The sequence below is a fragment of the Callorhinus ursinus genome, unplaced genomic scaffold (assembly GCF_003265705.2).
Source record: "Callorhinus ursinus isolate GAN/ISIS: 27379988/994484 unplaced genomic scaffold, GSC_fseal_2.0 scaffold20, whole genome shotgun sequence".
In the NCBI taxonomy this organism is placed as follows: Eukaryota; Metazoa; Chordata; class Mammalia; order Carnivora; family Otariidae; genus Callorhinus; species Callorhinus ursinus.
In genome coordinates this window covers 25,749,025-25,774,662 of record NW_027397082.1, presented here as the reverse complement: position 1 = coordinate 25,774,662, position 25,638 = coordinate 25,749,025, and the positions used below count along the sequence as shown (strand labels likewise).

The 25,638-nt window shown below is 40.5% G+C and overlaps 1 protein-coding gene and 1 pseudogene across 4 annotated transcripts in view; both read left to right on the top strand.

The window, feature by feature from the left end:
- Positions 1-25,638, top strand: part of EXOC6 (exocyst complex component 6) — a 245,058-nt gene that overhangs the window by 4,963 nt on the left and 214,457 nt on the right. The window contains exon 1 of one of the 4 annotated variants that reach the window (XM_025881150.2): positions 10,955-11,092. The exons of the other annotated variants lie outside the window; for them this stretch is intronic. Coding sequence (XP_025736935.1) covers positions 10,992-11,092 — 101 coding nt within the window. The 5' untranslated portion in view covers positions 10,955-10,991. Of the gene's footprint in view, positions 1-10,954; positions 11,093-25,638 lie in introns of those variants that run through there. 4 annotated transcript variants of the gene reach the window in all.
- LOC112830887 (chromobox protein homolog 3 pseudogene) lies at positions 2,056-3,083 on the top strand (annotated as a pseudogene).

The following is a 25,638-nucleotide window of genomic DNA, read 5'->3' as shown; positions in this document are numbered from 1 at the left end:
CTTAGAACAGGTCCTGAAGTCACAGCATGTCTGAAGCCTTTTGGGTTCACAAGTCACAATGTGTCTTATTGCTCTAGCTGACCCCGAGGGAAGAGAAGGGCAGATTGAGGGCGCTGCAAAGTTAGTGGGAAGTAGAGAAAGGGGACATGTCCAAAGAAGGCCTTACAGAGGGCTGGGAAAAATAGGAGGAAAAGGGAATTGTACAAGATGACGTACCAGAAGAAATTTTTGTAATTGTTTTATGATAACATAATTGTTTTACAGTTGTATTCAGACTCTCTCGGGCTCTTTTCCAAAAGCTGACCATGAAGTTTTACCAGTTTCAGAGCAAACAGGATACTGTTATTTCTCTGACTTTAATGTTTTTAGGAATGAAGATAACATGCTTTTAGGAAAGGACAGAAAACATTAACAAAATCCAACTAATAAACTGTGTATACAATAAATTGGGATGACATGCTAATATAACTAGTTAGCGCCTGTAGACGTTTTACAATGCTCTTGCTGTATACACCTTCAGAAATGTAAGCTTTCTATTAAATCTTACCCCATTAAGTACACTGATTAACATCAAAGGTCCAGGTTTTATTAGTTGTTTAATTTTGGCTTTAGTTTCTGAAACTATAAAGTAGGGATTAATAACTTTTTTTAAAGATTTTATCCATTTATCTGAGAGAGAGAGAGAGACTGCGTGAGCACAAGAAAGGGGAGTGGCAGAGAGACAGGGAAAGGGAGAAGCAGACTCCCAAGCTGAGTGCAGAGCTGAACCTGAGTGGGGGGCACGATCCCAGGACACTGAGATCATGACCTGAGCTGAAGGCAGGCACTTAATTGACTGAGCCACCTAGGCGCCCCAGAAATGGAGATTATAATACAACCCATCTCAAATGGTTAATAAATACAAAGTGCTTAGCACAATGCCTGCCTAGCACATTGTAAATGCTCAATAAATATTAGCTATTATTATTATGTCTAATTTACATCTGGGATATATATTCCAGTATAATTTAATAAATATATAGAGTGTTGAAATAAACAAGCACTCACAACATCTTGAAATACTGATTAAGTGGGAAATATTGAGTAATGTGAATTTTATTTTGGTTGTATAATATTCGGGGGAGAGAGGTATCCCTTTTTCAAAACCATATTTACTAATGCTTATATTTTATACTAATGTAATATCATTACCTCAGTTAATCTTGGATGAGAATGGTGTAGTGTGCTACATGTTGTGGATATATATGGAGTCCAGAGAAACTGTCCAGGAATAAATGTGGGCCTAACCATGACTAAGGTCCACCTGTCCGCAGCACCTCGGGAAAGCCTGAGTCCCCAGTGAGAGTGGGCTGTGTAGTTGGCAAACTTCTGAACATTTCAGTGATAGCATTCGCTGTTTGATCTTCAGTGCAACACAAGAGAAAAGCTAAAAAACATTTTTATATCTGGGAACTAAGTATTTTAACCAGGGAGACAGTTTTGTTTCTTTACTGGTTAAATGAATGGACTCTGGAGCCAGAGGATGTAGGTTCAAATTTTGCATCTGTCATTACTAATAGATCTACTGAAAGGATTACATGAATTAGGCATGAAATGTATTTAATGTAATGCCTCATACATAGTAAATGCTCATTCACTCATTTGTTCATTCATTCAGTAAATAAATGTTTATGGAGCGCCTACGGTGTGGCAGGCAGTGGTCTGGGATGGTCAATGGTTTTGCTGTTGATAGAGCAAGATGAAGACCTGGACAGTCCCTGCTCAGAGGGAGCTTGTATTTTAGTGAAGGGAGCTAGAAATAAACAAATAGAAAAGTGGTATGGTGGCAGTTCCCCGGCACCCCCTGCCCCTCTCAGATGTGGCTGGAGCCTGAAGCATTCAGGGCTTGGGACACTGAAGACCCGGAGCCGCTCAGGGGCTGCTCTTCAAGTAGCTCTTCCAGTCTGCAATAAAAAAAATGGCCTCCAATTAAACTAGATTGCAAAGAATGGTAAAGAAGGGGCGCCTGGGTGGCTTAGTCAGTTAACCATCTGACTCTTGATTTCGACTCAGATCATGACCTCAGGGTCGTGAGATCCAACCCTGATTCGGGCTCCACGCTAGGCATGGAATCTGCTTAGGATTTTCTCTCTCTCTCTCTCTCTCTCTCTCTCTCTCCCCCTCCCTCTCCCTCCCCCTCTGCCCCTCCCCCTCCCTCTCTGGGGGGGAAAAAAAGGGGAAAGAAAGAGAATGGAAAGAGTAAAAAAGTAGAAGAGGCAGAGCCTGAGGAATTTGTGGTGGAAAAATACTGGACCAGTGGGTAGTGAAGGGGAAGGTGGAGTATTTCATGAAGTAGAAGGGATTCACAGATGCTGATGATACTTGGGAACCTGAAGAAAATTCAGATGGTCCAGAGTTAATTGAAGCATTTCTTAATTCTTGAAAGCTGGTAAAGAAAAAGATGGTACCAAAAGACAATCTTTATCTGACAGTGAATCTGACTATGGCAAATCAAAGAAGAAAAGAGATGTTGCCGATGAACCAAGAGGCTTTGCCAGAGGTCTTGGTCCTGAACAAATAATTGGTATCACAGACAGCAGTGGAGAATTCAAGTCTCTCATGAAATGGAAAGATTCAGATGAGGCCGACTTGGTGCTGGCAAAAGAGGCAAATAGGAAGGGTCCTTAAATTGTAATTGCTTAAAAAAGTTTTTTTTTTTTCAATTAGGCTCCATACACAGGGTATATAGCCCAACATGGGGCTTGAACTCATGACCCTGAGATCAAAACCTGAGCTGAGATCAAGAGTCAGCTGCTTAACCCAGGTGTCCCCACTGTAATTGCTTTTTAAGATTTTTAAAAAATTTATTTATTTATTTGAGAGAGAGTGAGAGCACAGAGGGGCAGAGGGAGAGGGAGAAAAGCAGACTTCCGGCTGAGTGTGGAGCCTGATGTGGGGCTCAATTCTATGACCCTGAGATCACGGCCTGAGCCAAAATCAAGACTCAGATGCTTAACTGACTGAGCCCCCCAGGTGCCCCTGTCATTGCTTTTTATGAAGAGAAACTAACTTGGCATTCTTGTCGAGAAGATGAAGCTCAATAATTGCTTGTTTTGCTTTACATATTTATAGATATATAAATAAAATCTGGGTTTTGGTTTTTTGATTTATCAGTGTGAGGAAATAACATCCTAATGAAAATCAACTTTGGTATGTTTGTTTTGAAGTAGTATTGGGGGAATTGTTGGGGACTTTTGCATCTATACCACTGGTTACTTTGAACAAATAAAAGCTTTCTGTAGTTGCTTCCTTTATCAGAAAAGAGTATTTGAAACCACAGTATATTATTCCCCTGCATTAGAGAACACCTTTTCTAAATGTTGGGGGAGGGGGGCCTGGGTGGCTCAGTTTGTTAAACATCTGACTTTGGCTCAGGTCATGATCTCAGGGGTCCTGGGATCCAGCACCATGGCAGGCTCTACACTCAGCAGGGAGTCTGCTTCTCTCTCTCCCTCTGTCCTTCCTCCCATTTGTACTCTCTCTCTCTCAGGTAAATAAATTAAATTAAAAAAAATGAATAAATGTTGGGGGAAATCTTCATATTTGTTACTCAATCAGAATTTGTGTTTAAATCCTCTATGCCTGAGGACCATTCTGGGTTTTTTGTTTATTTAGTTTGTGTGTGTGTATACTTAAAATACATATGTAAATCGTTTTCTTTTCTTTTCTTTTTTTAACAGTCACCAAAACAAAAACAGCATTTTATAACCATGGATAAGCCTATGTTTCTAGGATGTCATCATTTTCAGCAATCTAAGAAATCACTTAAATATAAATTTTTCCTGAAGCCTTAACCTTTCAAATTTTGTAATTAACTAGACAATTTAAATATAATGTAAACAATTTAAATTGGACAATTTAAAAGCAGCCATATCAGAATCCATATCCATATCTACAGTCATATAAATGCAAGTTTATTTGCAAGATCCCTGAAAGGAAAATATTATCACTGCCAACAACCTCCCCACCCAAATGAGAAAACTAGACAAGTCCTGGTATGTTTTCGTTGGGTAACAAAACCTAGTGAAATAGACATTTAAAGCTTCCTTCTAGTGAACCATTCCTTTTTAAAATTTTTTTTTAATTTATTTATTTGGGAGAGAGATAGAGAGCATGAGCAGGGGGAGGGGCAGAGGGAGAAGCCGACTCCCCGCGGAGTGAGGAGCCCAACGTGGGTTTTGATCCCATGACCCTGAAATCATGACCTGAGCCAAAATCAAGAGTTGGATGCTTAACTGACTGAGCCACCCAGGTGCTCAGAACCATTCCCTTTCAAGAAATTGAAATCACTGTGCTGTATTGACTAAAAGGTCATGATTCATGGAATGTCTAAGACTTTGTTCATGGAAACTTAATCATAATCAGATGGTTAGAGATGTTGCCGATTTAGGACCTGCAGGAATAAATGGGTGAACAAACTTCTGCAATCTAAATTCTTGACCTGCTTGTTTTTTCTTTACCCCAACTCATTCCTTGCATGTAGGCTCAATCTTCTCTCTATTTGAGTTACTGTTTCAGCATAAACTAGGGAAAACAGTAACTTGCTGGTCACAATGTTATCCGGCTGCATATTGTTTATTGTAAATACTGGTAAACAGTGGTCAATAAGGTTTTATGTTTTAAAAAAAAAGGTGGTATTAAGTGCTATGATGAAGAACAAAACAGGGCGAGGGAGGTCCAGGGATGCTGTTTTGCGAGAGTGGCCAGGACGTAAATGTCAGCTCTTACTATTATTTCATTACATTACATTAGTTACATTTCTAAACCCACTTTGCTGAGAGAAGAAAAATAGGACACGTGAGGGAGAGGGAGAAAGGGCAAAAGGAATATAGGGAAGCTAAGTGAGACAGGAGTGAGGAGTAGAGAGTGCATTGAACAGGATGAACAGAAAAACCAACAATGAGGCAAAGAAAGGAGAATAGTTGATGTTATAAGCTGGGGGTGGGAGGGAAGAGGAAGGAAAAGCTAGAATGGAACTCAGAGAATAACATTGCTCTTCAGTTGCTCAATGGACTTGAAAATGTTTAGCTTTGGGATGGGTGAGCCAATGGAGCTTTCAAGACATTGTTCTGAGGGTAGGACTAGCGGCAAGATGAAAATACAGGCCCCTTTGTTCAGAAATTATTAAGGATTACAAGGTGGAGATGGCAGAGCATTAAGCCAAGAGCAACCGCATAGGTCACATACTGATGAACCAGCCCTGTCTAAGCATACAGCCTGGTACACAGCAAGCATTCAGTAAAAATGGTTGTTGAATGAACAGAACCTGGGGCTACTTTTGAACTTCTCTGAGGACCGGCTCATATTTCAGAAAAACTGACTTTATTTGGCTCCAATTTCAAATTTCCTTCTATTGTTCTCTACCACGGGGTCCAGATCTTTATGGAACAACAGACTCCTGGACATGGTTTTTGCAGCAGGAATCCTCTGTGGCCTGGCAGGGCTTGGTTCATATCCTCTTGCACTTACAGAGTGTGGCCACTTGAGGTCACTGCACCAACAAGGCAGAAGTTAAAGGACTGCCCCAAAGAGTGAGGGGCTAAAAGGCACCACTGGTGGAAGGGTTAGTTATTAAAGCCAATGTATAAAGACTGCCTCTCCTTTACATTTTAATACAGTTCTACAGTTATATAAGTAGGGCTTTTAAACTCCATAGGAAACATCTGAATGATGTTAGCCAAGTCTTGAGAAGATGAAGATCAGGAAGTCAGCTCTAGGGTTCCCAGGAGTGGGGAGGGGAGTCATTCTGTAGAGATGTACCCTATCTTATGAAACATGGTTTCACCACATTCAAGCTTAACATCAGAAGTATCTGCATGTGGATCATTCACTTAACAACTATTAACTGGGCTGGACAGCCAACAAAACAGACATTGTTCCTGTGCCAGGAAGTAGAAAGAGACTCAGCGATCTGTTTACCACCACAATATGTGCCTCAAATGAGGAGTACTGCCTCCAATGACAACAAAGAGGCACTTGACTTCTCTGAGATCTGGAGGGATCACTTAAGTGGATCTGGAACCAAGTGTCTAACCTCAAGGACATGGTCCTCTTTCCTCCTCTACAACAGAAAACAAATTTCAGGCAGTTTCCACCTATCGAGCATTCAGAAAAATGAAGTTCAGGTTCAGAAAATCCTGATACAAAACCAGGATACTTGGTTAATGATTAGAAAAAAGAACATTTTTGTGTCTTGTTTTTATTTGTATTTTATCAAAGAGGAAGCTAAATTCAGGGCTTCCTCGTTTAAAAAATAAATATCTGATAGTCCTGGTCTCTAATGCTAATGTTGATTGAGCCCTGGGCTAGACATTATGCAAATATTATCTCCTTTAATCCCCACACAACTTGGTGAGCTAGGAGCTGTTATTGTCTCTAATTCACACTTGAAGAAACTGAGGTTTAGACAAGTTAACTAGCTCTTTGGAGGCCCAACATCTAGTAAAAGATGAGCTGGAATCTGAACCCAAGCAGTTAAATGCCAGACCAGGGCGGCTGCTTTCTACAGGCGCCTTCTGAGGGAGGAGCTTTGCCAAGGTTGGTTATGAGTCTGCAGACAAGTGGCTCAAAGTAGAAGTCATTAGTGACAAAGAGTGTATTTACAGGTTAAATCCTTACTTTGATGGTTAGTTTCCTACTGGACACAGAATGCATCTCTTGTTCTGCCAGTCTTCCTGGTTTACATTTCTCCTCCCAGGAGTCCTGCAGTGAGATTTTGAATGGATCTCTGGAAGTCAAAATCTACTGACCGAAAAATAACCCAATATGCATGTGCAATCTCCCTATGTGTGCCGCACAACCCTCCAACGTCCTTAGACCAGACTGGTTAAATCATTTATCTCATGGGTAAAACAACATTGGAGCATGCTTCTTGGCTGGCTTTTTTTAATTAATGGGAGAAACAAGAACTGGTTAATAGCTCCATCTTCTTCAACTCACTAGCTCTGTGGCCTTGGGCAAATGACTGAATTTCCTTTTCTTTTTTAAAGATTTATTTATTTATTTATTTTTGAGAAAGAGAGAGAGTGTGCAGGGGGGGGGCGGGGCATAGGGGCAGACTCCCCACTGAACAGGCAGACTGACGCGGGACTCGATCCCAGGATCCTGGGATCATGACCTGAGCGGAAGGCAGATGGTTAACCGATGGAGCCCACCCAGGCGCCTGACAAATGACTTAATTTCTGAAAGTCTGTTTCCTCATATTAAACTAGAGATAGTGAAAGTACCCCCATAGGTTTAAATTAGACTTCAGTAAAATTAGTACTAATTAAATCCCAGTTAAATTACTGATTAAGTTAGTAAAGATTAAATTAGATGATATAAAGGACTTAGCAAGTAGTATTCAATATATAGCTATTGTGGTTTTTATTTTGGTCTATAGCTGAAATTCTTTATATTTTAGAAATGTATCACTTAGAATAGAATTAGAATAGGCTTCTTTTGCATATTTATGTATTTGTTATATCTGTGTCTGAAGTTAAAATTTATATAGTTATTTAGAACATTTAGCTTTAAATTCTTAGCAAAAAACTTCAGGTGCTAACAGAACTGTCAGCAGTCACAAACGGAACCAGCAAAAGCTGTTTCAGAAGCAGAAGTGGTATATGGACTTCCTTCTGCCTTGACTTGAATTGAGGGGAAGATACTGCTGCTTCTGTTGAAGTAATCTCTATGGACAGGTGTTGAAACAGGCCTGGAGTGAGGAGTGCCAAAGCAGGGCTGGCTTCCCAGACTAGGGGCTGGGTTTGAGTAGATGATGTCAGGATTGGTGAAGAGAAGAGGAGAAGGTCTTGGGTAATGAATGCTCAGGAAAGGAATGTTCCATCAGGAAATAGTCGCCAAATAAGAAGGTGGCCTGTACCACTTGCCCTGCTCTCTTCACCTTGCTTTACTCTTCAGAATAATGAATTCTGGCCATGCACATCAGCTGAGCTGAGATGGTCTGCCATTTCCTGCAGGGAGAACTGGCTTCCTCTTCTCTTTGTAGGAAGATACAAAATTTGTCTTCATTTCATATGTTTTGGGGCTCAATTTTGAAAAGGTTTATTTTCTTCTCTCAAGAGCCAAAACTGCAATTCAGATGTGCTAACACCAGGTGCCTCAAACTTATAGATGCAGTCAGCTAAGAAAAAAATTCAGTTTTTTACTACTCAACAGAAACCATGGCATGAAGGTCCCAAACAGTGGGGTCCAGGTACTGGGTTTGGCTTGATTCAAGGATAAAATTCAACCATGTAAAAACAAAAGTCCATAAATATTGTTTCTTGAATTGAAGCCCTTGATAAAAGTGGGCATCATGGAATTTGAGGTACACATTGTCTGTTATTACTACAGATTTCTATTAAGGCAACTGAATACAACCATATAAAATGTTACATTTGACGTCAGTATGTAAAGAGCAAATTTGAAAAAACTAACTTTTTACAATTTAATAATTGTTTTAATTCCAAACTGTTACCAATCACAGATTAATCAAACTCCTACCTTATGCTCACACCTGTTTGGCATGCTCCTTTCTAACTCATCCTGAATTCTTTCCAATGGCTTCAGAGCTTCAGCATTGTCTGGTTTCAAAACCCCTTCAGCTTTCTCTCAGCCACATGCAGAACTCCATGGGGAACTACAGGAAATTGCAAAATTAAAAAAAAAAAAGTCAACTCTGAGCTTAAGGTCTTTAACATAGTGTGACAGTGCTGGAGGCCTTGGAAAGAGATTTTTTGTTTTTGCATATTCTTGCAGCTTGAGAAAGTGGGATTTCCTAGAGAAGATCTGGATTTTTCTATACCATCGAGACAGTGGAAACAGGCTTGTGATGGGGTGTCTTGGTGGAAAGGGCAGTTGGATGTAGCAGAGCTTCCTTAGTCTTCCAAGCCAGTATGTACTAAGGTCAGTTGCATTTTGATTCCCTCGGGGCCAAGTGTACAAAAACAAAACTCACAAACATGAAAAGGAACTAATCAAAACAACTGCACGCTAGACGTGAGGCTCTCGATCCCAGGACTCTGGGATCATGACCTGAACCGAAGGCAGAGGCTTAGCGACTGACCCACTCAGGCGCCCCTAGGGGAATTTTTCTGAAGGAGATATATTTGAGTTGAATTTTCCAGGGAGGACAGAAACTTCAGATTAATGGAAAGGAGAGCATTTATATATGTTAGTAATGTTTATTGGGCCTTTACTATATGTGGCAGGCAGAATAATGGCTCCCCAAAGAGGTCCGTGTCTTAATCCCTGAAACCTGTAAATATGTCATACATCACAAAAGGGATGTTGCAGATGTGATTAAGGTTAAGACCTTAAGATGGAAGATTATTCAGGATTATATGGTTGGGTTCAAACTAATCACAGGGGTCATTAAGAGCAGAGGCTCTTTAATGGCCTAGGTTAAACTCAGAGAGAGATGTGACTACAGAAAACGGGTCAGAGAGATGCAATGTTGCTGACTTTAAAGACTGAGGAAGGGGGCCATGAGCCATGAAATCTGGGTAGCCTTTATAAGCCGGAAAAGGTAAGGAAATGAATTCTCTGGAAAGGAACACAGTCATGCTGACACCTTGATTTTAGCCCGGTGAGACCCTTGTTGGACTTCTAACCTATAGAACTGTAAGACAATAAACTTGAGTGTTTTAAGGTACTAAGTTTGTGGTAATTTGTTACAGCCACAATAGAAAACTAATATAATATGAGATAGGGATATGAGGTTTAGACATTACAATTTTGGTCATTTACAGATGGGGAAACTGAAATAGATACGCGGTTTTGCTCAGTGTCACTCAGCTCTGAAGTGAAGGAGCAGGGAATTAAATTGACGATACCTGTCTCCAGAGCTCATGCAATACCACCTCCCAGGAATTTTTGTGGGGAGGAGGATGGAGGTAAGCTTCTAATAAAAGCTCACTGAAGGGGGTGAGTTACACAGCTGGGTAGTAAAGAGCTTGGTTCACTCAAAGGGGAGTTCAAAACGTTGAGTTGATGGGGACCGGAAAACAGGGTTAGGTTTGCACTCCCTGATTATCTTCCTCAGTCGCTGCTTTGGTCATGACAAACTGGTTTACTCAGTGTCTCACAACAAGTCATTAAACAGGACTCTCCTACAGTAGTACTTTTCCGAAGCCACCCCTCCTCTTTCCCATCTGTCTGAGGCCTCCTCCTCTCAAGAGCTTCCACCCCTCCTCATCCCAGCTACAGCCCCTGGAAGGCACTTGGGTTCAAGCATTTCGAAAACCAAGGCATGAAATCACACGTTGCTCTGGACCTCTCATGTATCTTTGCCATGAAGTGTCATAGTTTTTCGTCATTTAATTTTTCTGCTGCTTATGACTTATTTCCAAGGTGACTGGCCACTGTGAACTTCCTGCAGGCAGAGACACGAATGCACCCCGAGCCGTAGTCATGGTCGTCAGCTGGGATCTTCTTGGTACATTCCTAAAATAAATCTTACTCCCACACACAATTTTGATTTTCTGGAGTGGACATTTTCTTTTCTCTGACTCTCCACCTCCCAGTGTACATTAGGCCTCCTTGTTAAATGTTCCTGTAGCTTTTACTACAGATCGAAGGTGATTATTTCATTGTCGACCTGCCTCATTAGTAAGGTATCTCGAGCGCGTTAGCAGTCTGGCACACAGAATACAGGAAGAATATACGGTAAAGCCAGGCCAGTCACTAGGCCAGTCACTAGATAGCAATTAGGGGCAAGTGGAGGGGGAGAGCGGAAGGCGACGCGTCTTCACTCCTCGCCTCGGCCGGCAGCACCCTGCGCTCTGACAGGTGCTGGAGCTGAGATCTGGGTCCGGTCGCGTGCCCGCATACTGCCTCCCACACCCTCCGCGCGCCCCCGCGCTGACCGCGCTCGCCACGCCCCCTCCCCCCCTTGTGCGCGCGCCTCAGGGTGCTCGCCCCCGCTGTCCGCGCGGCGCCGCGCCTCACTGGCTCCTCAGCTTCCAGCCAAGATGGCGGAGAATGGCGATGGTCTGGGCACGGTCCCGGAGCATGAACGGATATTGCAGGAGATTGAGAGCACCGACACCGCCTGCGTGGGCCCCACTCTCCGGTAAAGCTTTCATTCCCCCGGGGCCTCGGGCTGCCGCCGCTGGCTGCTCATCAGGAGCCGGGCGGGGCGTCCGCCACCGGCCGCGCGCCGGGCTTACCGACAGGTGGTGCGCGCGGAGGCGGGCGGGGGCGCTCGGGGGCGGCGGGCCGAGACCTGGGCCGGGCCCGGGCGGGGAGGGGCAGAACGGGCGGCTACACCTGTAAGCACGGCCCGCCTCAGCCCCGGGAGCTGTCACCGCGCAGCCGGTGGGTGTGGCCGCCGCCGCTTCTCTGACCCCGGGTTCCGCGGCGCCGCCCGACTCTGGCGGCCTGGGGTCCAGAGGACGCGCCTTGGGCCTCCCGGGCTCCCGGCGGGGCCGAGGTCGGCTGTGCTGGGGCGAAGGTTAACTGCCAGCAGCCGGCGTGACTGAGATGCCGAGGTGCCCGCAGGTGGAAACCCTGGCGCGCAGGGCTGCGACGGGCGTGGGAGAATTGAAATTGAGCGGGAGTCGCCGGCACCATTATCCCCCAGCGCGGCCGGAGTAGGCGAGAAGGGAGCGTGGGCTAGCGGGGAGGAGCTGATGCTCAGGAGCGCGCTAGTATGACCTAGAGCTCCCCCGGCGCGCCTTCTGGAGTCCGGGAAGCTTTTACTTATTTATGAACGTTTCATTAATTTTGCATTAACCTTCCCGTTTATTTTTAAAAACATATTTCCACCCTTTAAAAATAGTACTAGGTAATGAATATTCCAGACTGAATACCTGCTGGCCTAATAGTAGAATATTAGCTGGGCACTGTTGTGATGCATTAGATTAGGTTAGGCATTCTTATCAAGAATACGTGCCTTTTGGGGCGCCTGGGTGGTTCAGATGGTTGTACGTCTGTCTGCCTTTGGCTCAGGTCGTGATAGCCAGGTCCTGGAATCGAGCCCCGCATCGGGCTCTCTACTCAGCGGGGAGTCTGCTTCTCCCTCTTCCTCTGCCTCTCCCCCTGCTTGTGTTCGCTCTGTCTCTGTCTCTCTCTCAAATGAATAAATAAAACTTAAAAAAAAAAAAAGAATAAGTGCCTTTTAGGGGCGCCTGGCTGGCTCAGTGGGAAGAGCATGCGACTCTCCCTCTCGGTGTCATGAGTTCGAGCCCTCCGCTGGGTGCAGAGATTATTTACAAATAAATAAACTTAAAAAAAGTGCCTTTTAAATGTAAGTTTCAGCTTTTGTAACAATGATATTGAATTTTTTATTCACGTATGGAAGTTAGGAGTGATTGTGCTTTAATTATTTTTTTTCTTCAGGATACACTTCCTAGAAATGAAGTGCTGTATGTTTTGTGGACCTGTGGATGCAGTATGAAGTGAAGCTATTTCAAATTATAATGTAAATCCACCTTGCCCTGAGAGTCCAGAGTATTTTGCCCAAGTCCTACCGCTGCAGTGTGTGGTCATGGACAAAATCATTTAAGTTCTTTGAACCTCAGTTTTCTTATTCCTGTACTTGGGTAGGGGGTGGGTATTTAGATGCTCGGGACCTTAGAGGCCTTGCCTATTTGTTCACTGCTGTATCCCTAACACCAAGCATGTGGTGGGCACCTGATAAGTTTTTTTGTCACATGAAGTTCTTGCTGTGATATGATAAGAGTAATTAGTACATTTCCTTAATTTTCCAACATAATAATTTCTTTTCGTAAAACTCTGGTCATTTGGTAATGAAAGTAGAAATCATAGATTAAAAGGAAGCTCTGTTTTCCTGACTGCAGGGTGAAAAAGAGTACAATGGTATGTTATCAGAACAGCCAATTTTTGAAAATAGTATGGGTTATTAGGGAGATGTTTCCTCTTGGGGAAAAATGCTAGGCACTATCTTTGCAAAGGGATGAAATTAACTTAGAAGAAAGTTTTGAAGTATATTGAGAGACTTTTGTGACACAAATAGAATACATGTATTCACAGTGTGATCTGTTCTCTTTTGCTGGATAATTGTGTCACCTCCTCACTTTGTTGAAACCCACGCTGTTTTCTTTGGCCAACTCCAGTGACTCATACTTATCCTATATATACACTTGTCATCTCATTTACAAGCAGACTCTCTACACATACATAGAAGGCACTACTAGCAGGCCTTTCTCTTGAATAGTGTTTAAGCTATCACTGTTTTTTACCTAGGTTTCACTAAGTACTAATATTAAAGTTTTAAAAATCCTTTTATTGGAAAATAAAAAGTAGGATAATGCAATGAACCATTATGAAGCCATCCTCTTGCTTCAGTTCAACCCCCAGCCAGTGCCATTCGATCTGCTCCCCTGTCCGCTCTCCCTCACCCTGCATTATTTTGAAGCAAATCCCAGACATCAGTTCATCTGTAAATATTTTAGTGTTATGATTAATTTTTGTTACTTCCCAGTTATCTTTTACCTGGCCTGTTGGCTTACGATGTTGTTACTCTTCTTATTTTTTTTCTCAGTGGGAGACTTTTTCAGCCTCATCTTTCCCTGATTTACTTTTTATTCCTGATGATTAAGTGAAAAGCATGTTACACACTTTTCACAGGGGCTGGCATATAGTATCGTTCTTTGATCACAGTGGAATTAGATTAAGAGTCAGTAATAGAAAACTGGAGAATACCCAAATATTTGGGCCCTGAATAACACACATCTAAATAATCCATGGGTGAAAGAAGAAACCACAAGAGAAGTTAGAAAGTGTTTTTGAACTGAATAAAATGAAAACACACTGGAATTTGTGGGGTACAGCTAAAGTAATACTTAGAGATTTATAGCACTAAACATCTTTACTGGGAAAGAATGGTTTCAAATCAATGACCTCAGCTTCTAACTTAAGAAACTAGGAAAAGAAGAGCAAATGAAACCTGGAAGAGCCAAAGAAAGGAGCTGATAAAGAAAGGAGATGATAAAGGTTGGAGTGGAAATCAATGAAATAGAAAATAGAAAAACAAAGTCAGTGAAATGAAAACCTGGTTCTTTGAGATCTGTAAAATTGATAAACCTCTAAGAGAAAGAAAGGGAGAAGATGCCAATTATCAGGAATTACCAATTCCTTTTTTTTTTTTTTAAGATTTTCATTTATTTATTTGACAGAGAGATAGCGAGAGAGGGAACACAAGCAGGGGGAGTGGGAGAGAGAGAAGCAGACTCCCTACTGAGCAGGGAGCCTGATGTGGGACTCGATCCCAGGACCCTGGGATCATGACCTGAGCCGAAGGCAGACGTTTAGCAACTGAGCCACCCAGGTACCCCAGGAATTATCAATTCCTGATACTGTATCAGAATGAGAGAGGTAACATCACTGCAGATTCTATTGATATTTAAAGAATATTACAAATAATTTCATGCCAATACATTTGACAACTTAGAAGAAATGGACAAATTCCTTGAAAGATACAAACTGTCACAGAGGATAATTTCTCCAAATTGGTCTTTAGATTTGGACAGTCTCAATCAGAATCCCAGCAGAAGTTTTTTTTGTAGAAATTGACAAGCTGATTCAAAAGTTCATATGGAAATGTATAGGACCTAGAAGACTCAAACTGACTTGGGAAAAGATGAACAGAGCTGGAGGACTTACACTACCTGCTTTTAAGGTTTATTTATAAAGCTGTAGTAACCAAGCCAGTGTGGTTTTAGCATCAAGATAAACAAATTGATCAGTGAAACTGAATAAGAGAGTCTGTAAATAGATTCACACATATGGTCAGTTAATTTTTGACAGAGGTACAAAGGCAGTTCATTAGAAAAGGATAAACTTTTTAAATAATGGTGAAACAGTCGGATATCCATATGCAAAATAATGAACTTTGATCTATACTCTACATCATATTTAAATACTAACCCAAAGTGAATCATAAACCTGAATATAAAATGCAAAGCTATAAACTCTTAGAAACCATTGGAAAAAATCTTTGTGACTTTGGTTAGGGAAAGATTTCTTACTCTTACTATTCCAAAAGCATAATACATAAAAGAAAAAAATGATAAATTGGACCTCAACATTGAGAACATGTGGTATTCAAAGATACTATTAAGGGAATGAGAAGCCACAGACAGAAAATGCCTGAAAATCACATATCTCATAAAAAAAGGTTGTATCCAAATTGTATAAAAGAAATCTTTAAGACCAGATAAGAAAGCAAACAATCCAATTAAAAAATGGGTAAGTGATTTAAATAGATCCTTCACAAAAGAAGGTACACACAGGGCAAATAATCACATGAAAAGATGGGTAAGGACATTAGTCATTAGAAAAATGTAAACTAAAACTACAACATTGAATCATGCTATCACATGAAAAGATGGGTAAGGACATTAGTCATTAGAAAAATGTAAACTAAAACTACAACGTTGAATCATGCTATTGGAATGTCTCAAATTAAAAAGACTGAGCATACCATGTTTTGGTGAGGTGGGACACTGGCACTCTCCTGTGCTGCGTGGGGAATTCCACAGTGTCATTTATCAGGTTGAAGAAGTTCCCTTCTATTCCTAGTTCAATGTTTTTATTATGAAAGAGTGTTCAGTATTTCAGATGCTTGTTCTGCATCTATTGAGATGATCATGTGATTTTTAAATCCTTATTGTATTTATGTGGTATATTACATTAATTAATTTTGAGGTATAAACCAACCTTGCATTTGTGGGATAAATCCCACTTGGTCATAGTGTATAATTCCTTTTATATGTTGCTGGATTCTGTTTGCTAGTACTTTGTTTAGGATTTTTGCATGTGTATTCACAAGAGATATTGGTCTGTTATTTCTGGTGATGTCTTTGTTTAGTTTTGGTATGAGAATAATAGTACCTCATAGAATGAGTTGGTTAGTGTTCCCGGAATTGAAATGACCATGTAGGGTTTTTTTCCCCTTTGTTTTAGTCATGTGACATGGTACATTGATTTTTTTTTTTTTTTAAATGTTGACTCTTGCATTCCTCGAATAAATCGGTTTGGTCATGGTGTATAATCATTTTACTACATTGTTAGATTTGGTTTGTTAATATTTTGTTGAGTATTTTTACATCTATATTTATAAGAAATACAAGTCTGTAGTTTTCTTTTTGATGTCTTTATCTGGCTTTGGTATTAGAGTAATGCTGGTCTCATAGAATAAGTTAGGGAGTGTCCCTCCTCTTACACTTTTTGGAAGAGTTTGTGAAGGATTAGTGTTAATTCTTTAAATATTTGGTAGCATCCATCAGTGAAGCCATCTAGCATTTCTTTGATGGGATGGTTTTTGTTTTGTTTTGTTATGTCTTTTTATAGATTTTATTTATTTATTTGACAGAGAGAGCGAGAGAGCACAAGCAGGTGGAACAGTAGAGGGAGAGGGAGAAGCAGGCTCCCCGCCAAGCAAGGAGCCGGATGTGGGGCTCGATCCCAGGACCCTGGGATCATGACTTGAGCTGAAGGCAGACGCTTAACCAGCTGAGCCACCCAGGCGCCCCCTAAAGTATTTTTAAAATTTCTTTTATGGGATGCCTGGGTGGCTCAGGTCATGGTCCCGGAGTCCTGGAATTGAGCCCCATGTCTGGCTCCCTGCTCAGCGGGGAGTCTGCTTCTCCCTCTCCATCTTCCTCTCCCTCTGCCCCTCTCCCCTGCTCATGCTCTCTTTCTCAAGTAAATAAATAAAATCTCTGAAAAAAAAGTTTCTTTTATGATTTCCTTTGACTCATTGGTAATTTAGAAATATCTTAATTTCCACATATTTGTGAATTTCTTAAGTGTCCTTTTGTTATTAATTTTTTTTAAGATTTTATTTATTTATTTGACAGAGAGAGACATAGCGAGAGAGGGAACACAAGCAGGGGGAGTGCGAGAGGGAGAAGCAGGCCTCCCGAGGAGGAGGGAGCCCTATGCGGGGCTCAATCCCAGGACCCTGGGATCATGACCTGAGCTGAAGGCAGATGCTAAACAACTGAGCCACCCAGGCGCCCCCTGTTATTAATTTCTAATTTTATTACATTGTAGTCAGAGGTCATAATTCATATAATTTCAGTTCTTTTAACTTTATTGAGGCTTGTTTTATGGCTTAACTATGGTCTATCCTGGAGAATGTTCCATGTGTTTGAGAAGAATGTGTATCCCGCTGTTGGGTGGAATAATTCTATAGATGTCTGTGAGGTCTCTTTAGCTTATAGTTGTGCAAGTCTTCCTTTTTTATGTTCTGCTTAGTTCTGTCTATTATTAAATATAATGGATAGTTTTTGTTTCATGTTATTTTGGGCTCTGTTGTCAGTATGCTCTCTATGCGTATACTTGTTATATATTCCTGGTTGTTAGATATTTTACTGTCATAAAATATTCTTCTTTATCTGTAGACTTGTTTTAAAGTCTATTTTGTCTGATATTAGTATAGCCACTCTAGCATTTTTATGGTTGCTTTTTGCATGACATGTCTTTTTCTGTCCTTTTACTTTCAGCCTATTTTTATATTTGTATCTAAAGATTGCCTCCTACAGATAGCATGTTGTTGGATCTTGTTTGTCATCCAGTTTGACAGTCTGCCTTTTTTTTTTTTTAAAGATTTTATTTATTTATTTGAGAGAGAAATCATAGTGGGGGGTGGAGGGGCAGAGGGAGATGCAGACTCCCCACTGAGCAGGGAGTCCTACATGGGGCCTGATCCCAGGACCCGGAGATCATGACCCAAGCTGAAGGCAGACACTTAACTGACTGAGCCACCCAGGCATACCTGCCCCCCCCCTTTTTAAAGATTTATTTATTTTAGAGAGAGAGAGCAAATGAGCTAGCACAAGTGGGGGGAGGGGCAGAGGGAGAGAATCTTCAAGCAGACTCCCTGCTGAGAGCATGGAGCCTGATGTGGGGCTCAGTCTTACAACCCATGAGATCACAACCTGAGCCAAAACCAAGAGTCAGACGCTTACCAATTGAGCCGCCCAGGCACCCCAACAGTCTGCCTTTTGATTGAATTGTTTAATCTCTTTATGGATTTAATGTTGTTATTTATATAGTTGGATTTATTTTACTGCCATTTTACTTTTTGTTTTCTGTATGAAATATTTCTTTTTTGCTTCTCTGTTCCTCTGTTCCCTTTTTACTACTCTTTTATTGAGTATTTTCCAGTGTGATTTTTTTCAGTATCTTTTAAAAAGTTATTTCTTAGTGATGGTTCTCAGAATTGACTTCAGATTTATTCTAATTTAAGTCAGTGAAATATAGGAATGTTACTTCTATATATCTCTATTTTCTCTTACTTTTTTTTTTTTTTTTTAAGAGACAGCATGTGCAAGTGGGGCAGGGAAAGGAGCAGAAGGAAAGGGAGAGAGAGAATCTTTTTTTTTTTTTTTGAGAGAGAGAATCTTAAGCAGGCTCCACGCCTAGCATGGAGTCCAAACAAAGGGCTGGATCTCACGACCCTGAGATATGACCTGAGCTGAAATCAAGAGTCGGACACTTAAGTGACTGAGCCACCCAGGCGCCTCTCTTTCCCTTTTTGTGCTGTTATTGTTATAGGTCTTGTATCTATCTATGTTACAAACCCAAGAGTACATTGTTGTAATTGTTACTTTATATAACTTTTTGTTTTTTTAAAGAAGCTGACAAGTATATAGAGTTTGTTATATTAACTCAGTTATCATTTCTGATTGTCTTTATGTTTTGCTGGGTTTTAGGTCGTCGTCTAGTGTCACTTTCTTACCCTAGTACAGCTTTGCTGCTACACCTCCTTTGTGCTCTTATTGTCAGATATATTCTTTCTGTATGTTAGGGCCACAAATGGAATCATGTATATGTTGTTTTATGTAATTGCTTTTTAAGTCAGTTAAGAGAGACACTATTTATACTGTCTTTTATAATTACATGGTTGTCTTTACTAGCGCTCTTGTGGGGTGTGTGTGTGTGTGTGTTTATATTGCCATCTGGGCTCACTCTTTTGATTGTAAAGAACTTCCATTAGTTTTTTTTTTCTTTTAAAGATTTTATTTATTTAAGAGAGAGAGAGAGAAAGAGAGAACAAGTGGCAGGGAGGGGCAGAGGGAGAGTGAGAAGCAGACTCCCCGCTGAGCAGGGAGCTGGACAATGCCAGGCTCGATCCCAGGACCCGGAGATCATGACCTGAGCCGAAGGCAGACACTTAACTGACTGAGCCACCCAGGCACCCCTCCGTTAGTTTTTCTTGTAAGGCTGGTCTGCTGCTAACTAATTCTCTCAGTTTTTGTTTATTTGAGAATGTCTTTGTTTCACCTTCACTTTTGAACATTTTTTTTTAACGATTTTATTTATTTGAGAGAGAGAGTAAGAGAGAGAGCACAAGCTGGGGAGAGAGGCAGAGGGAGAAAGAGAAGCAGACTCCCCACTGGGCAGGGAGCCTGACGCGAGGCTCAATCCCAGGACCCTGGCATCATGACCTGAGCAGACACTTAACTGACTGAGCCACCTGGGTGCCCCATCACCTTCACTTTTGAAAGATAGTTTTGTTAGATATTAGACTCTTGGTTGACAGTTTTTTCTTTTAGCACTTTGAACATGTCATCCCACTGTTTTTTTGGCCTCCATTGTTTCTGTTAACTTTATTGGTATATCTTGTACGTGACAAGTGGTTTTTCTCTTGCTTCTTTCATTACTTTTGCTACGATGGATCTGGGTATGGATCTGTTTGTGTTTATCCTTCTTGAAGTTCGTTGGTTATGTTAGATGTCCAGATTAATGTTTTTCATCAGAATGGGAATTTTAATCATTATTTCTTCAAATACTCTTCAGATATTTTTTCTGACATTTTTACCATCATAAAATATTACTGTGGTGCCCCCATCATGTGTATGTTGATATGTTTAATGGTGTTCACATTTTTCTGAGGTGCTGTTTATTTTCTTCATTCTTTTTCCTCTTGGTTCTTTGGATTGTCTGATCTCTATTAGTCTTTCTTCAAGTAGTTTTTCTTTTGCCAGTTCACATCTAATGTTGAGATCCTCTAATGCCTTTTTCATTTCTTTCTTTTCTTTTTTTTAAATTTATTTTTTTAATTTATTTATTCGACAGAGACAAACACAACAAGAGAGGGAACACAAGCAGGGGGAGTGGGAGAGGGAGAAGAAGGCTTCCCGCTGAGCAGGGAGCCCGATGCGGGACACGATCCCAGGACTCTGGGATCAGGACCTGAGCCGAAGGCAGCCGCTTAACGACTGAGCCACCCAGGCGCCCCTTTTTCATTTCTGTTATTGACTTTTCAACTCCAGAATTTCCATTAAAAAATAATTTCTATCTCTTTATCAATATTTTATTTTATTAGACATTATCATCATTCCTTCATTTCTTTTTTTAAAAAGATTTTATTTATTTGTCAGGGAGAGAGAGCACGTGAGCATAAGCAGGGGGTGTGGCAGGCAGAGGGAGAGGCAGGCTCCCCGCTGAGCAAGTAGCTGATGCGGGACTCCCAGGCCCCTGGGATCATGCTCAGGAGCTGAAGGCAGACGCTTAATGACTGAGCCACCGAGGGGTCCCTCTTCCTTCATTATGAATGTAGTACTTTGAAGCCTTTGTAAAATCCAACATCTGGGCCATCTCACAGCGCCTGTTTCTTTTTCTTTGTATGTGTCACAGTCTTCTGTTTCTTTGTTTATCTCATAATTTGTTATTGTTGCTGTTGTTGAAAACTAGAAAGTTTAGGTAATATATTGTAGCAACTCTTGATACTGATTCAGCCACAGCCTGATTCCAGGGGGAGCTCTGGAGCTTGAGTGACGTTAGAGTTGTTTCACTTTGAGTCACAGGGGCTACATTTTTACTTCATCTCCAAAAATCTGTCATTGGCTGCAGGTTGCCCCCCGAGTGTCTGTGTGTTGGGTGGCATGACTTTCTAGGCATCACTGGGTGGAGTGCCTCCCACTTGCAGGTCTCCAGAGGAGGGTGCAGCTGTGAGTCCTTAGCAGCTCAGAGATGAATGCACCACCAGGTAACAAGGATTTACTGCACATTCCAGCAGCTAGAACACATCCAAGCAGATTGTGCTCAATAAATGTTGAAGGAATAAATGATATAACTTTTTCATTTATCTCTTTATTTTACATTTATTCCTGGCTTAATGATTTTTTTAGTGGATGAAGTCCTTTAATTTTCCTAATCTTGATTTTTGTATCTGTTTTTCAAAATTATGATAAAATTTACATAGTATAAAATTTACCATTTTAACAACTTTTAAATGTACGGTTCTGTGTCATTAAGTACACTCATAATTGTTCTGCAGCCGTCACCACCATCTGTCTTCAGAATGTTTTCATTTTCCACAACTGAAACTGTGTTAATTAAACACTAACTTCCCATTCCCTTTTCCCACCAGTCCCTGGCAACTACTATTCTACTTTCTGTCTCTGTGAATTTGAATACTCTAGGTACCTCATAAATGTGGAATCATACAGTATTTGTCTTTTTTGTGGCTGGCTTATTTCACTTAGCATAATGCCCTCAGGATTCATCCATGGTGTAGCACATGTCAGAATTTCCTTCCTTTTTAAGGCTGGCTAATACTCCATTGCATGTATCCATTATTTTTTGTTTATCATTAATCAGTGCACCCCAGTATTGCTTCCATCTTTTGGTTGTTGTGAACAGTGCTGCAGCGAACGTGGTGTACAAATATGTGTTTGAGTGCAGTGGTAGTTTTTCAGGCCAATGTCTGAGATATGTTCTAATGGCCCACGGGCTCTCCACCTCTTCTTTCCACGTTTCTCTTTGGTAAACTTGGTGACCTATGATTTAGCTTGTTGCTCTCCTGAACTACCAGCCTCCTTTCAAATGTATACTACCAAAATCTACATTGTTTTCAAGAGTGCCCTTGTGTTTGAACTTCCCCACACTTTGTTCTAAATAAAGTCACTTTCTTTGGGGAGAGCTTTACAGCTCTCTCTACTTAACTCCTGCACCTCTCTGTGGGTGTAATCCCTGAGCCATTTCTCCAAAGTTGGGGGTAGGAACAGTGGCTTGCTTCTTAGACATCCTTGTTTTTTTGTTTTTGTTTTTGTTTTTTTAAGATTTTATTTATTTATTAGCGAGAGATAGTGAGAGAGAGCACAAGTGGGGAGGAGAGGGAGAAGCAGGGAGCTCGATGCAGGGCTCGATCCCAGGAGCCTGGGATCATGACCTGAGCCTAAGGCAGACGCTTAACGACTGAGCCACCCAGGCACCCCTAGACATCTTTGTTTTAAGAGCAGGACTCTGGTAGGGTAGTAAATTCTGTTCTGCTCAGCTTGCCACTTGTAGTGTAGAGCCTCTGTCCTGTGAGTGAGTTGAGGTGAGGCAGTCAGGATCCTAGTATTCCTGGCTGCTTCCTCTATGGTAGAGCCTCTGTTCTGTGACCCTTTCATGAGGCTGAGTGGAGGAAGAGGGACTGGGCCTCTAGCCTCTTGGCCACATTCACCTGGAACACAAAGCTGGTGGGAAGGAGGATGGGAAATGCTGGATGCTTGTCCATTTTTTGACCCTTGACTGAAACCTCAGGAGAGAGGAAGCCCTACCTTCTTAGCCACACCCACCCAGCTTTTGTCGTGCTGAGCTGTGGGTTAGGGAGGAAGGATGTATGTCATGGTTTAAGGGCCACAAACTCTTACTGTTCTTATCAAATATTTAGTAGATTTTCTTGAATAAATGTTTCTTCATTTGCTGTATGCTCTTAGGACAACTTCCAGAGATTTCAGATTTTTTTTTTTCTGGTTTGTTTTAAATAATTTTTACTAATTATGGTTGTTTCACTAGGAAGCAATTTTGTGAGTTCTGGAAGCTTCTTGTTGCTTTTAATAGTGGTAAAATTCACAAAACAAATTAAGTCATTTTTAAAGGTATAATTCAGTGACATTTAGTACATTCACAAAGTTGTATAACCATCACCTGTATCTAATTCCAAAACGTTTGTTACTGCAAAAGGAAACCCTATACCGATTAAGCAGTCATTCCCCGTTACTCCTCTTCTAGTCCCTGGCAACCAGTATTTTGTTTTTTGTCTATGTGGATTAACTTACTCTGGATATTTCATTTAAATGGAAGTGTACAGTATGTGACTTTTTGTGTCTGACTTCTTTCACTTTAGCATAATGTGTTTGGGATTCGTCAGTGTTGTAGCATGTATCAATACTTCTTTTTTAAGGCTGAATAATATTCCATGGTATAGATATTCCACATTTTGTTTTTCCATTCATCAGTTGAACATTTGGGTTATTTCTACCTTTGGGATATGAATATGCTGTGAACATTCATGTCCAAGTTTTTGTTTGAATACTGGTTTCAGTATTTTTTTTTGGTATATATCTAAGAATGGAATTTGTGTCATATGGTTATTCTATGTTTAAATTTTTAAAAAGTCTGTTTTATGAAAGTCAATAGTTTGAGGTGCCATGAGACTCTGATACTTTCCTGCATTGTTGAAGACACAAACTCTGACTTACAGCTTTTAGCAGAGCGTTTAGGCGAGCATCAGAGTAAAACAAAAACTATCCCATGATAGAGGCTTAATGGTTATGTTTAATTTATTACTGTAACTAATATCAGAATGGTAAAATTTTCTGTCAGGTACAGTGCATTACTACTTTAAACATTTTGGCTAGTGGAAACATAATTATAGCTAGCAAATTGACAAATCATTTTTTTTTTTAAGATTTTATTTGTCAGAGAAAGTGAGAGGATGTGCACATGTGCGCACATGCACAAGCAAGGGAGCGGCAGGTAGAGGGAGAAGTAGGCTCCTGCTGAGCAAGGACCCTGGAATCATGACCTGAGCTGAAGGCAGATGCTTAACTGACTGAGCCACCCAGCATCCCAACAAATTGACAAATCTTTAGGGACTTCCCATAAAGAGTACAATTTCAGAAATGTTTGTATTATGACACTTTTTACCTATACAGATTTAACATAGGAAGGCTGAACATCTCTTCTAATTTGACAACCCTTCCAGTGCAAGTTTTACTACAGTAGCACAACAAACAAACCTAATTATTTCTAGCATTTCTCTTTTTATAAATTGAAAGAGTAAAAACTAACTATGCTTTTGCGGAGTTGCTCTTGGAAATCTCAAAGACAGTTTTAGGTGTAAAAGATATCTTGAAAGTTTTATTTTTTTTTTCTCTATTTAGGTCTCAAATTTTAGAAGACCAATCAAAGCAGTTATCAGATGTTACCTGAGAAGCAATACTTGGGTACTGATTTAATTAAAGTGAAAGTGAAGTATTTAAAAAATAAACATAGATAATTTGATTGTAAAGAACCTTAGTTCTTTCATAAGTAAGAGGAAACATTTTTGTTTGTTTATTAAGTAATCAAGAATATAATAAAGTCCACATGAAGCACAAAATTATTCTGGCAAAATGGACCCACTTCTGCTACTTAGGCAGATTACACAGATGGTAAAGAATAACCTTTCATATTATAGGCAGGTTATTAACCAGTAAAGCAAGGAAGCAAGCCCAACAAAACTGAGCAAATGTTGCTAAATTTTAAACATATTTTATAGCTTATTATCAGACTCAGATGTTGTAAACTAAGGCAAATATAATTCATTTTCCATGTTTTGTTGTTCGTTATGCTCTTTCATGTTCTGAAACAGTTTACTATAGAGCACTGATTCTTTTTTGGGGATCTGTCAGGTCAAAATCATTTTCAGGGATGCTGGCTGGCTCAGTGGGTGAAATATGCACCTCTTGATCTTGGGGTCGTAAGGTCAAGCCCCATGTTGGGCATAGAGCTAACTAAAAAAAAAAAACAAAACCATTTTCAAATAACTCTAAGAGTTTATGTTAACAAACAATGCGTTTATCATTACTCTTTTCAAATGAATCAGATTTTTAAAAAAAATTCTGTTTTTATTTTTAATGTAAATATTGATAGTTATGATCCACGTAAATAAAACCTTTTTGGAGTTCTTAATAAGTTTGAGAGTGTAAAGAGACCAAGAAATGGGAGGACTACTGCTGTAGGACAAAATCACTTTGTCCTTGAAAAATAAAAGCCTATACATAGTTGTATTTCTCTGTCGCTATTGGTCTTAGTGTAATTTCAACCTCTGGTAATGATTTAAACTTTTAACCAAAGTAACTATATTTAATTGAAATCTCACATTGAAACACTGAGGTGGAACAGTCTGTTGTATACAACAGGCATTTTATCAGACTAGCAAAGCTTATGAGCACATACAGTACAAGTCTCTGCAGACACTGATGTCCCTTTTATACTTTTTTTTTTAAGGTTTTATTTATTTATTAGAGAGAAAGTGGGGTTGGGGAGGAGCAGAGGGAGAGGGGCAAGCAGATTCCACACTGAGCGCAGAGCCCAATGTGGGGCTTGATCACATGACCCTGAGATCACAACCTGAGCAGAAATCAAGAGTCAGATGTTCAACTGACTGAGCCACCCAGGTGCCCCCCTTTTATACCTTCTTAAAGTGGCAAAAATGAACATTTTCATGAACATGTCCCCAAAATATAGCTTATTTACAGCATATAAAAATAAGCAACAATATAGAGTTAATTATGCTCAGTAATCAGTTTTCTAAAATTCTACCATCTTTAAAAATTAACTAGATAACCAGTGATTATCTCTTAATTTAATATCAAAGTTTTAAGCTAT